Source organism: Zophobas morio, unplaced genomic scaffold, assembly GCF_036711695.1.
Source record: "Zophobas morio isolate AGI-343-1 ecotype UQ-CSIRO unplaced genomic scaffold, CSIRO_AGI_Zmor_V1 ptg000011l, whole genome shotgun sequence".
Classification (NCBI taxonomy): Eukaryota; Metazoa; Arthropoda; class Insecta; order Coleoptera; family Tenebrionidae; genus Zophobas; species Zophobas morio.
Genome location: NW_026972116.1, coordinates 20,210,805 through 20,224,688, shown reverse-complemented (window position 1 = coordinate 20,224,688; position 13,884 = coordinate 20,210,805). Strand labels below are relative to the sequence as shown.

The window sequence follows — 13,884 nt, the reverse complement described above, 5'->3', positions numbered from 1 at the left end:
GTTTCTCTGTTTGACTCTCACGTATGCTGTTACGCTTGTCATCTTAAATTAAGAATGTTTATACATAAACGATTTTCAGTTGCCTTTCATATTACTAGACAGCGGATTTTTGTCGGGCTACGTCACGTTTAATCGGTACTAATTCCATAAATATAATTAACGATTTATTAATCAAACGGCTAAGTAAATGAGAACGGGAATTAACAGCAGAGTGCAACGAAACAGCGTTATTCTAATCTCAAATAGACGATGTGCAGTCCGCAACAGCAATGAATTCGCATCCCGTACGAGCCGTACCGAGTTTGGCCTTGCCTAGCCCGACAGAAATCCGCTCTCTAGATATTACACACCGACGCCGTATACGTGAGTAAATTGTTTCGTTATTTTATTGATTATAAGAAATCAATATTCAAAACGACCCAATTCATTTTCCCGAAAATTTGGGAATACAATAATTTTATTCTTAGTATTACACTACATCTATCTCAATTGATATACGTGTCCTTGCAAAAATGTTGATGACGTCATCACAATTTTTTTTTTAATTCCCACTAGAAAAATGTAATGAGAAAAAAAAACACAATAGGCATGCAGTCGTCAAGTTTCCGACAGCGAGGGAAGTACTGTCTAAACTCTTTAGACCAATTTTTTAATACCATAAGCACATTGTGATTAAACCGAGTTTTGCTCTTAATTCGTAAGTATTATCACAAAGATTGATAAAAATGTGTTTGCACAAAACAATGACTTCGAAGATGATTCGTCGTGTTCAACGTTCGCACTAGTTTTCCGTAATCAATTAAAAACTAATCAGTCCATAATTACTTACTTATTCCCGCTATTAATATAACGCGATATACGTCAATCCTTGACTTATAAACAATAAAGTACTTTCTCTGATCTAGGGGCTTAAAGTAGCCTATATTAAGCAGCAGAATCTTGCCAAATTCCAAGAAAAAATAGCTCGCGTTAGATTTAATATTTGCTAATTCGCAAGATTTATCCATGTAAGACGATCGTTATCAATATCCTGTAGAGTAAACAAATCAAAAAGGGAAAACAGTTTCCATATTCTAATCAGTGTACGATCTTACTAATTACATTTAAAAACTTTCTTAGATAAATCACGAATTTGGTTCTTTGAAAGTCAACTTCTTTGCACCTCTTTCAAAAACAAAATATCAAAAAATCCGTTGTAAATTCTTTCGAAAACAAAACTGATGAATATCCAAAATCTTGTCAAATTCCTTTGAAAATAAAACAGAAAGGACCTCAAATTTTTTTTCACATGTTGGAAAACCACGTATCGTAAGTTCAATGAGACCATAAATTTAGTACCTAATACCATTGTCTGTGATAAGATAATACGAAGAATAAAACCACTACTCTGTTAGAGCTAGCCAGTTTTCAATCCAAAAGTGTGAACTGTGAAGACAGAATGTTAAAACTGTTAATATTTTTGATAGCTTATGCATGTGCTACGCCCATTCAACCTAAAGCGGAACTCGAAAACTACCGCTTACCAGAAGGTGCCGTGACAGTCTCCAAGTATGACATCGAACTCAGAATCGAAGACAACTTTTTCGAGGAAAACCAATTTGGAGGAATCGTATCAATTTGGTTTACCAATTTGCAAGCCACCAATGAAATTAAACTGCACGCAAACTGGATTCGCTTTTCAGAAACGAAATTATTCCGGATTGACGTGAACCAGGAAGATGAAGATGTTGAAATTCCTGTGGATCTAACACAAGACAATTTCTCGAGCGATGTCGACACTGACGTTTTGACTGTGGAATCAACTGAGATACTAGCCCCAGACACGAAGTACAGGCTGTACTTTGTGTATGATGCAGACCTTCGGACCAATGAAATGTATGGGTTTTACAAGAGCTACTATCTTGGACCTGACGAGCAGAAGACGTATTTGGGTACTACTCAGTTCCAGCCAACAAGTGCAAGGAAGGCTTTCCCCTGCTTCGACGAACCGGGGTACAAAGCGACTTTTGATATCAAAATTAGACGCCCGAAGGAGTTGCTGCCGTTGGTACTTGGTAACACGGAGGGAACAGATGAAGAAGATCTAGAGTAAACATCAACAACCAGCACTGTAAATTTTGTAACTTGTAACTTTCTAGGGATCCAAATTTTTTGGTCACTACTTTCGCAACGACGCCTATAATGTCTACGTATTTGATAGCATTCATAGTTTCTAATTTTAATTGTACCGAAAGTCCAGAAAACCCGATACATTCTGTATGTTCAAGAACGGCAGCTGCACCTCAACGTGCTGTCGCTGTAGACATTGGTCCCAAACTGATCAGTGCAATGGAAACAATCACTGACATTAAATATCTCGATTCTGGAATTGGAAAAATGCACCAGGTCGCTATTCCAGATTTTTCGGCAGGAGCTATGGAAAACTGGGGACTTTTAACCTACAGGTACCAATCAAACGTCTCATTTCTGGTCTAACCTCTCATTGCAGAGAAACCGCTTTGCTCTACGATCCAGAGCAATCGTCCAATTCTTACAAACAAAGCATCCAGAACATAATTTCTCACGAAATCGCCCACATGTGGTTCGGTAACTTAGTCACCTGTAAATGGTGGTCTAACACTTTCCTGAACGAAGGTTTTGCCACGCTTTACCAATATTTGGCCACGGCTGCGGTAACTGTCCCAAATATTCACACTTTTTCCTTGATTTTGGTTTTCTAGGTGGAAACAACTTGGGAACTTGACAAGCAATTCGTAACTGCACAAGTTCAACCAATGTTGGTTATCGATGCTGCACCATTAGCTGCCGCCTTGACTCAAGAAGCTTACACTCAAGCGCAGGTTTCTTCAAGATTTGCTTCAGTCTCTTACAATAAAGGTACTGCTAGGTTTGTTAAATGAAAAAAACTATAGTTAATTTTAGGTGGTAGTATATTCCGAATGCTCCAACACGTTATGGGTGTATCAAATTTCAATCAAGGACTTAACAGATACCTAAATGATAAGTAAGTACTACGATTTTGTTGGAATGTTGATTAATTCTTGTAGTAAATTTGGTGCAACCGTTCCTGAAGATCTGTGGAATGGAATCGAACCATCAATTCCTGCCAATATTCTACCAGAAGGTACTAATTTATCGAAAGTGATGGACAACTGGATTAACAAAGCGGGCTTTCCACTACTACACGTGGAGTATACTGATGGTACCATTACTATTACACAGGTTAGCAAAAGCATCTGTAAAAAGTACTTGAAAACGAAGACCTCCATTTTAGAAACGTTTCGTAATTGCGGATGATCCTGATCCAAACGACGTTTGGTACGTCCCTATAGCGTATACTCTTTCCACCGATGTTGATAAATTTGAAGATACGTCAGCGAGAGCGTGGCTACTACCAACCACACCACTCGTTATTACTACAGATTTGGGAGATTCTGACTGGATTATTCTAAACAATCAGCAGATAGGTATGTCTACAAATGTATCAACGTTGCTCATTAAAAGAATTACATGATAGATTAAGTACACTTAAAATTGATACTGATAAGTACCGCATGAACTTTATATTGATTCTCGACACTTCTATGAAATTTGCCATTGAAAACTGATAACGTTTGCTTGTTACGTTCGAAAACGTAATCCACCAAATGATTCAGCATATATGTAAATAAGTGATGAATTTTAGGGTACTACAGAGTCCAATACGACGACGATCTTCTAAATAGAATAGAAGCAGTACTCAAAAGCGAAAACATTGACGATATTCACGTGCTTAACCGAGCCCATTTGGTCGACGATATTTACAACCTCGCAAAAATTAACGTCTACAAGTACGCCAGAGTGTTCGAACTTTTGGACTTCTTGAAAAATGAAATTTCGTACTACCCGTGGAACTCCGCACTTGCTGCCTTTTCCAACATGTTGTCGAGAACAGGAGACGAGAGAATCAGAGAGGCGCTTTCGGTACTACTCCCAAGTAGTGATAATTTTTGTGATAAGTCGTACTTTTGTAGAGCCACATTTTGGACCTGATGCAAACAGTGTACGAAAGCGTACCATTTGACGAACGGAAAGACGATGATCAAATTTACACTTTCAATAGGGTTCAAATAATAACTTGGGCGTGCAGGCTAAATCTACCTGACTGTGTAGACAAAGCTGTGGCTGCTTTTGGAAATTACGTCTCAACGAAAGTGTAATGAGATTTCTAGCTGTGTCAATCTCGTTCATTAATGTTTTCGTTTTATAGAAAACCTGATAAAAATCTAAAGTCTGTAATTTACTGCAATGGTCTGCGCCACAGTACTAACATAAGGACCGATTGGGACTTCCTGTGGAGCGAATACAGCAGTACCACTTTAGCCACAGAACAGGCAACGATTTTGTCCGCTCTGGGGTGTGCCACAGATGCAGAAGTCCTAAACGAGTATGTCAACACAGTTGCAATTTCGACTTTACTTTGACACTTTGTTTTGTAGATTCCTCACGAAATCCATCACTGTCGATGCAGGAATTCGCCAACAAGACGCCTCCTCGGTCTTTTCAAGCGTGTACACGCAAAATCCAGAGGGAGTCGACATAGCCTACGACTTTCTTATTTCAAACTGGCGTGAGATCTCAGAATAGTAAGAGTACTGCAAACTTTACACAGATTAATTAACTTGGTACTTTCAGCTATGGTTCAATGAATGCCCTCAACAATTTATTCAGTGGTTTGGCAGCAAGATTCACTCGAGAGGAGCAAGTGCAAAAGGTTTGTTCATCATCACATTACTGTAATTCAAAATCAGGTTACCCTCTTTCCAGCTGAGAGACTTCCTCGACAATCTGGAAGCCGGTTTTCCTGAAACTGTAGCAACAGCAGCTATCGAGGCATTGGCAAGTGCTGAGGCTAATTTGAAGCTAACTGCGGCGTTTGAACAACAACTAATCGAATTCTTCGAACTTGACACAGAAGTTACTTCTAATTCTACTACTACTACTTCTCCTTCTCCTGGTAGTCCTACTACTCCTACTACTACTCCTGCACCTTCCACGGGTGGAAGTACTTCGCTAACCTTTGGAATAACGTCAGCTGTGTCCACCCTTTTGATTCTTTACTACCAGTTTTTATTGTAGGATGACGTAGTTTTTTATTTATTACATATTTTTGTAATTTATTTTAGCTATATTTTATATACGTTGACATGTAATTATTTTAAGTACCTTATCAGTTGTTTAAAGCGAAAAAACAATTAATGCGTCAGGAATGTATTTATCGGTCTTAAAATAAATGGATGATAACAATTTTTTTTGTTGTTTTATGATGCACGTTTTCTTAATGGAACTAAATTCTTTGTGTTATACAATAAAATATTTGATAAAAAATTGCATTATCATAATCCGCATATTCAAACTTGGAATTTATGAATCTATTGATTTCTCTTCCATAAACAAACAATCTAATCATCAGAAAATGTTGCAATTATATCGTCATAGTGTTATTTTTGGGCTCGCGATTTTTCATAGAAATAATTGTTAAACATGACGCATAAATACCTGCGATTACCGCGATTTTTAAAAAAGGCTCATGCTGTTATAACAGGTGTAAGTTTTACGAAACGAGCGAAGCGAGTTACATCAAGTCACACAAAGAAGGTTTTCATAACGCGTTTACTAATAAGGTTGACGTTTTAGTTTCATTCTAGTTGCATAATAAGTACTTTTCTCGACGATAAACAAAAAAAGGACACAAATAGGCTCTTCAGTACTTCCCAAAATTTCATGTCACAATTAGAATGAGGAAATATTTTATACCCCCGTGATTATCATATATATTGAAAAGCTTTTCTCAATTTCTGAGAACGAAATAACCCACCTTAAATTTAATCTTTATTAATTTAATCTTCATTAATTACTTTTATTGCATTACGAAAATGAGCCATCAAAGACGATGCCGTTTAGTAAATTATAAAAACGGTCACTTAGGTCTTTTCAATTGAAAAAAAAAATTGTCAAAATACATCGCGGTACAAGATTCCAATACCTAGTTAAAAATTCCAATAGAACAAAAACGTTCAACGAATAATTTCCCTGAATATCAAAGGGGGATAATAACTTCAATTAACCATAAATGCATTACCTACTACCGCTCTGTGTGATAAGATAATACGAAGAATAAAACCAGCACTCTGTAGGAGCTAGCCAGTTTTCAACCCAAAAGTGTGAAAGTGTGAACGCAGAAATGTTAAAACTGTTAATATTTTTGATAGCTTATGCATGTGCTACGCCCATCGAGCCTAAAGCGGATCCTCAAGACCGTTTACCAGAAGGCTCCGTAGCAATCGAAAAATACGACATCGAACTCAGAATCGAAGAAAACTTTTTCGAAGAAAACCAATTTGGAGGAATCGTATCAATTTGGTTTACGAACTTACAGGCCACCAACGAAATTAAACTGCACGCTAATGGGATCACTTTTTCCGAAACTAAGCTCTTCCGGGTTACAGGAACCGAAGCAAACCCAGTTGAAACGGATGTGGTACTTACAGAAGAAAGTTTCTTGAGCGATAACGACACTGACGTTTTGACTGTGGTGTCGACTACGCAACTGGAAGCAAACGCGAATTACAGGCTGTATTTTGTGTATAGTGCAGAGCTTCGGACCAGCGAAATGTATGGGTTTTATAAGAGTTACTACATCGGGACTGATGGACAGAAGAAGTTTTTGGGTACTACTCAGTTTCAGCCAACCAGTGCCAGGAAGGCTTTCCCCTGCTTCGACGAACCGGAGTACAAAGCGATTTTTGATATCAAAATTAGACGCCCGAAGGAACTGCTGCCGTTGGCACTTGGAAACACGAAGGCAACAACAGATCAAGAAGATCTAGCGTAAGCATTAACAACCAGCACTGTAAATTTTGTAACTTGTAACATTCTAGGGATACTAATTTCGTAACCGCTACTTTTGAAACGACACCTATAATGTCCACATATTTGATTGCATTCATAGTTTCTGATTTTGAGTTTGAAAATCAGCTGACCGAGTTTTTCAAGCGTGATTCAGATAGTACTGACTCTAGTTCTGATTCTAACACTGAGTCTAATTCTGATCCTAGTACTGACTCTAGTTCTGATTCTACTACTGAGTCTAGTTCTGAGCCTAGTACTGACTCTAGTTCTGATTCTACTACTGAGTCTAGTTCTGAGCCTAGTACTGACTCTAGTTCTGATTCTACCACTGAGTCTAGTTCTGAGCCTACTACTGACTCTAGTTCTGATTCTACCACTGAGTCTAGTTCTGAGCCTACTACTGACTCTAGTTCTGATTCTACCACTGAGTCTAGTTCTGAACCTAGTACTGACTCTAATTCTGATTCTACTACTGAGTCTAGTTCTGAGCCTACTGCTGATCCTAGTTCTGACCCTACTGCTGATCCTAGTTCTGATCCGACTTCTGATCCTTCTGATTCTAGTTCTGACGATACTTCCGATCCTGGTTCTACTTCTGCTCCTACGGATGCACCTGATGGAAGTGCTTCCCTGACGATTGGAATGACGTCAGTTGTGTCGACTCTGTTGGTACTTTGCTACCAGTTTTTATTTTAGAAGGACGTTTTTAATTTATTGCACATTATTGTAGTTTATTTTGGCTCTATATACGTAGACGCATAATTGTTTTAAGTAGCTTTATCAGATATTTAGTTGCGCAAGAGAATCGATGCATCACAAATTTATTTATAGATGTTAAAATAATGGATGATAAACTGTCATTTTGTAATGCAGGTTTTCATAATGGAAATAAACTACTTACGTTATGAAATATAAAAATTTATAAACATTAATAGAACTTTTAATTTTATCAAATACCGACAAACGTTAATTGTGATAATTTTGTCGGCTTGGCAACATGTATTTAAAATTTTATTTTTGAAAATTTGCCCACCAAACTACTAGTTGTATTTTCTCATCAAGACAACTGCGAACCGACTTGGTAACATTGTTGCCAATAATTTTCAATAAAGTCACCCAGTATATTGAATCTAGTCAAATATAGGTATTTAATTTAGTCAATTTTGGATGTTACGAAGATTATATAGTTTTGTGATCCGGATGTTATGTTGAAACTTGATATTTATGAACCTATTGATTTCTATCCATAAACAAACAACCTAATCGTCAGAAAATTCGCAAATATATCGTCACCACGTTATTTTTGAACACAGGATAACTGCTCGGAATTTCGTCAGAAAATTCTTTCTTACACAACAAATACGTGTCCTAGTGTTTCAATTTTTACAATTCAGTACTCGTTAGGTATTCACTTAATTGAGTTCGATCCAAGTGATCTGAAATTATACTCTATTATGTGATTAAAGGATAAAATTCTATCCATTTTTTTGAGTTAAACTCGTCTTATTTTCAAGAAAAATCGGAAATATTTTGAATAACGTAAGTTTTTGTACCCACGTGACGATTATTACGTTTCTAGTGTTAATACTTTAAGTAGGGGAACTAGGGGCTTGTTGTAACAGGGGTAAGTTGTAACACTACATTTTTACCCGCAATTTAAACTCTTTAACGTCAGGTATTTTACTGAATTTAATTCTTGCACCATAAGACATCATCTCATCACAACTACTGTTCCTTGAGCCAGCGTAGTGAGTGGATGTGTGCACGTGTTTCGTTTTGGCCAAGTAATGTAAAATATTGCTTTAATAAAATTTGGTTTTTCGTATCAGTTATTAATTAATTTAAAACTTTTAGTTTTGCATGTAGCTCAAAAATTACTCAGCTTTGATATTCCTTACACATTTTGACGCTAAGCCACATAATTTTGTCGAAATGTAATTAAATGTAGAAAATTGTGCTACGGGGCATGTTGTAACAATAGCTTTGGGGCAAGTTGTAACATGTTACAACTTATCCCAAATTCACTTCTAGAAATCTCGTACCTAGCATACGAAAAGCGAGCCAAAATTTTGACCTATGCCATATATATCTCTTTCCTCAATTTCTGAGAACGAAATAACCCACCTTAAATTTAATCTTTATTAATTTAATCTTCATTAATTACTTTTATTGCATTACGAAAATGCGCCATCCAAGACGATGCCGTTTAGTAAATTATAAAAACGGTCACTTAGGTCTCTTCATTTCAAAAAAAAATTGTCAAAATACATCGCGGTACAAGATTCCAATGCCTAGTTAAAAATTCCAATAGAACAAAAACATTCAACGAATAATTATCGCTCAATATCAAAGGGGGATAATAAGTTCAATTAAGCCATAAATGCATTACCTACTACCGCTCTGTGTGATAAGATAATACGAAGAATAAAACCAGCACTCTGTGGGGGCTAGCCAGTTTTCAACCCAAAAGTGTGAAAGTGTGAACGCAGAAATGTTAAGACTGTTAATATTTTTGATAGCCTATGCATGTGCTACGCCCATCGAACCTAAAGCGGATCTTCAAGACTACCGTTTACCAGACGGCGCCGTAGCAATTGAAAAATACGACATCGAACTCAAAATCGAAGACAACTTTTTCGAAGAAAACCAATTTGGAGGAATCGTATCAATTTGGTTTACCAATTTGCAAGCCACCAATGAAATTAAACTGCACGCAAACAAGATTAGCTTTTCAGAGACGAAACTATTCCGGATTGAAGTGAACGGGGAAGATGAAGATGTTGACATCCCTATAGAGCTAACACAAGACAGTTTCACCAGCGATGTGAACACTGACGTATTGACTGTGGAATCAACCGAGGTACTAGCCGCAGACACGAGGTACAAGCTGTACTTTGTGTATGATGCGGTGCTTCGGACCGATGAAATGTATGGGTTTTATAAGAGCTACTACATTGGGCCCGATGAGGAAAAGAGGTATTTGGGTACTACCCAGTTCCAGCCAACAAGTGCAAGGAAGGCTTTCCCCTGCTTCGACGAACCGGGGTACAAAGCGATGTTTGATATCAAAATTAGACGCCCGAAGGACTTGCTGCCGTTGGCACTTGGTAACACGGAGGGAATAGATGTAGATGATCCAGAGTAAACATCAACAACCAGCTCCATAAATTTAGTAACTTGTAACTTTCTAGGTATCCAAATTTCGTGGTCACTACTTTCGAAACGACACCTAAAATGTCCACATATTTGATTGCATTCATAGTTTCTGATTTTGATTGTACCGAAAGTTCAGAAAACCCGATACATTCTGTATGTTCAAGAAAGGAAGCTGCAACTGCGCGTGCTCTCGCTGTAGATTTTGGCCCCAAATTAATCGACGTAATGGAAAAAATCACTGACATTAAATATCTCGATTCTGGAATTGGAAAAATGCACCAGGTCGCTATTCCAGATTTTTCGGCAGGAGCTATGGAGAACTGGGGACTTTTAACCTACAGGTACCCATCAAACTTTCCGTTTTCCGTCTAACTTCTCATTGCAGAGAAACCGGTTTACTCTACGATCCAGCCGAATCGTCAAACTCTTACAAACAAAGTATCCAGAACGTAATTTCTCACGAAATCGCCCACATGTGGTTCGGTAACTTGGTCACCTGTAAATGGTGGTCTAACACTTTCCTCAACGAAGGTTTTGCCAGACTTTACCAATATTTCGCCACATCCGAGGTAACTGTCTCCAACATTCACAGTTTTTGTTTCATTTTGGTTTTCTAGGTGGAAACAACTTGGGAACTTGACAAGCAGTTTGTAACTGCACAGGTTCAACCAATGTTGGTGAACGATGCTGCACCTTCAGCTGCCGCCTTGTCCCAAGAAGCTTATACTCAAGCACAGGTTTCTTCAAGATTTGGTTCGGTCTCTTACAACAAAGGTACATTTAAGTTTGTTAAATGAAAAAAACTATAGTCGATTTTAGGTGGTAGTATATTCCGAATGCTCCAACACGTTATGGGTGTATCAAATTTCAATCAAGGACTTAACAGATACCTAAATGATAAGTAAGTACTGTGATTTGTTGGTACGTTGATTAATTCTTGTAGTAAATTTGCTGCAACTGTTCCTGAGGATCTGTGGAGCGGAATCGCACCTTCAATTCCTGATGGTATTCTACCAGAAGGTACTACTTTATCGCAAGTGATGGATAACTGGATTAACAAAGCGGGCTTTCCACTACTACACGTGGAGTATACTGATGGTACCATTACTATTACACAGGTTACCAAAAGCATCTGTAAAATGTACCTGAAAACGTATTTGAATATGAATACTTTTATTTTAGAAACGCTATGTTCTTTCCGGCACTCCTGACCCAAACGACGTTTGGTACGTCCCTATAGCTTATACTCTCTCCACCGATGTTGATAAATTTGAAAATATGTCAGCGAGAGCGTGGCTATTGCCAGATACACCACTAGCTATTGAAGCAGTTCTGGAAGATTCTGACTGGATCATTCTAAACAACCAGCAGATAGGTATGCTAAAAACGAATCAACTTTGTCAATAAAAGAATTACATGATAGTTTAATTAGGCTTAAAATTGAAATTTAAAAGTACCGCATGATTGTAAACTCATTAACGCATTACCAGTCCAAATTGTTTTACAATCCTTATATTGCTTCCATACATATTTATAAAATTAGTCATTAAGAACTGATAACGTTTGTGTTACGCTCAAAAACGTAATCTGCCCGAAATTTTAGGGTACTACCGAGTCCAATACGACGACGATCTTCTAAATAGGATAGAAACACTACTCAAAAGCAATAATTTTGGTGACGTCCACGAGCTTAACAGAGCCCATTTGGTCGACGATATTTACAATCTAGCAAAAATCGACGTCTACAAGTACGAGAGAGTGTTCCAATTGTTCGACTTCTTGAAAAGTGAAACTTCGTACTACACATGGAATTCCGCACTTACTGCCTTTTCCAACATGTTGTCGAGAACAGGAGACGAGAGAATCAGAGAGGCGCTTTCGGTACTACTCCCAATTAGTGATGATTTTTTTGATAAGTCGTACTTTTGTAGGAACACATTCTGGACCTTTTGCAAACAGTGTATCAAAGCGTACCATTTGACGAACGGAAAGACGATGAGCAAATTTACACTTTCAACAGAGTTCAGGCAATAACGTGGGCTTGTAGGTTAAATCAAGAAGATTGCAAAAATAAAGCTGTAGCCGCTTTTAACACTTACGTAGAAACGAAAGAGTAATGAGATTTCTATTCGTGTCAATCTTGTTTATTAATTTTTTCGTTTTATAGAAAACCTGATAAAAATCTGAAGTCTGTAATTTACTGCAATGGTCTGCGCCACAGTACTGACATAAAGACCGATTGGGACTTCTTATGGAGCGAATACAGTACTACTAAACTAGCAACAGAACAAGCAACGATTTTGTCCGCTCTTGGATGTGCCAAAGATCCAGATGTTCTAAACGAGTATGTGAACAAAGTTGCAGTCTCAACTCCAATTCCACACTTTGTTTTATAGATTCCTCACGAAATCAATCACTGAGGATTCAGGAATTCGCCAACAAGACGCCTCCTCCGTCTTTTCGACCGTGTACACGCAAAATCCCGAGGGAGTTGACATAGCCTACGACTTTCTTATTTCAAACTGGCGTGATATCTCAAACTAGTAAGGGTATTGCAAACCTTACACAGATTAACTAATTTGGTTCTTTCAGCTATGGTTCAATGAATGCCCTCAATAATTTATTCAGTGGTTTGGCAGCAAGATTCAATAAAGAAGAGCAAGTGCAAAAGGTTTGTTTATCATCGAATTACTGTAACTCGAATTCAGTTTATGCTCTTTCCAGCTGAGAGACTTCCTTGCAAATCCTGAAACCGATTTTCCTGAAACTGTACTAACGGCAGCTACTACAGCTTTGGCAAGTGCTGAGGCTAATTTGGAACAGACTGCAGAGTTTGAAAAACAGCTGACCGAGTTTTTCAAGCTTGATTCAGAATCTAGTACTGACTCTAGTTCTGATTCTACCACTGAGTCTAGTTCTGATCCTAGTACTGACTCTAGTTCTGATTCTACTACTGAGTCTAGTTCTGAGCCTACTGCTGATCCTAGTTCTGACCCTACTGCTGATCCTAGTTCTGATCCGACTTCTGATCCTTCTGATTCCACTTCTGATGATATTTCCGATCCTGGTTCTACTTCTGCTCCTACGGATGCACCTGATGGAAGTGCTTCCCTGACGATTGGAATGACGTCAGTTGTGTCGACTCTGTTGGTACTTTGCTACCAGTTTTTATTTTAGAAGGACGTTTTTAATTTATTGCACATTTTTGTAATTTATTTTGGCTCTATATACGTAGACACATAACTGTTTTAAGTACTTTTATCAGATATTTAGTTGCGCAAGAGAATCGATGCATCACAAATTTATTTATAGGTGTAAAATAATGGATGATAAAAATAAAACTGTCATTTTGTAAAGCAGGTTTTCGACTTACGTTATGAAATAAAAAAATTTATAAACATTAATTGAACTTTTAATTTTATCCAATACCGACCTGAATTAACGTTTGTAAAATTTTATTACTGAAATTTTGCCAACCAAATTACTAGTTGTATTTTCTCATCAAGACAACTGTGAACTGACTTGGTAGCATTGTTGCCAATAATTTTCAATAAAGTCACCCGGTATATTTAATCTAGTCAAATATATTTAATTTAGTCAATTTTGGATGTTACGAAGATTATATAGTTTTATGATCCGGATGTTATGTTGAAACTTGAAATTTATGAGCCTATTGATTTCTGCCTCATAAACAAACAACCTAATCGTCAGAAAATTCGCAGATATATCGTCACCACGTTATTTTTGAACACAGGATAACTGCTCAGAATTTCGTCAGAAAATTCTTTCTTACACAACACATACGTGTCCTAGTGTTTCAATTTTTACACTTCAGTA

At 37.5% G+C, this 13,884-nt stretch overlaps 2 protein-coding genes across 2 annotated transcripts; both read left to right on the top strand.

Moving 5' to 3' along the window:
* The first annotated feature begins 1,401 nt into the window (after window positions 1-1,401).
* LOC135127369 (membrane alanyl aminopeptidase-like) lies at window positions 1,402-7,828 on the top strand. Its single transcript, XM_064053815.1, has 15 exons — window positions 1,402-2,088; window positions 2,139-2,444; window positions 2,489-2,672; window positions 2,721-2,877; window positions 2,923-3,004; window positions 3,048-3,222; window positions 3,275-3,467; window positions 3,686-3,963; window positions 4,014-4,195; window positions 4,250-4,426; window positions 4,479-4,625; window positions 4,675-4,753; window positions 4,807-5,115; window positions 6,167-6,870; window positions 6,921-7,828. Exons 1-15 carry the CDS (start codon window positions 1,439-1,441, stop codon window positions 7,585-7,587), a joined length of 4,290 nt encoding a protein of 1,429 aa, XP_063909885.1. The 5' UTR covers window positions 1,402-1,438; the 3' UTR covers window positions 7,588-7,828.
* A 1,554-nt stretch (window positions 7,829-9,382) lies between these two features.
* On the top strand, window positions 9,383-13,381 carry LOC135127368 (membrane alanyl aminopeptidase-like). Its single transcript, XM_064053814.1, is given in 12 exon segments — window positions 9,383-10,032; window positions 10,083-10,388; window positions 10,433-10,616; window positions 10,665-10,821; window positions 10,867-11,165; window positions 11,230-11,422; window positions 11,651-11,928; window positions 11,979-12,160; window positions 12,215-12,391; window positions 12,444-12,590; window positions 12,640-12,718; window positions 12,772-13,381. Coding segments are annotated over 12 exon segments (3,105 nt in total). The 3' UTR covers window positions 13,225-13,381.
* The last annotated feature ends 503 nt before the right edge of the window (window positions 13,382-13,884 follow it).

What these genes read in the sequence shown, in the direction of transcription:
- LOC135127369 (XM_064053815.1), top strand. Translation starts at nt 1,439, where the DNA reads ATGTTAAAACTGTTAATATTTTTGATAGCTTATGCATGTGCTACGCCC. An exon ending in TGGGGACTTTTAACCTACAG is followed by an intron (nt 2,445 to 2,488) that starts GTACCAATCAAA and finishes CTCTCATTGCAG; the next exon opens with AGAAACCGCTTTGCTCTACG. An exon ending in TTCAGTCTCTTACAATAAAG is followed by an intron (nt 2,878 to 2,922) that starts GTACTGCTAGGT and finishes AGTTAATTTTAG; the next exon opens with GTGGTAGTATATTCCGAATG.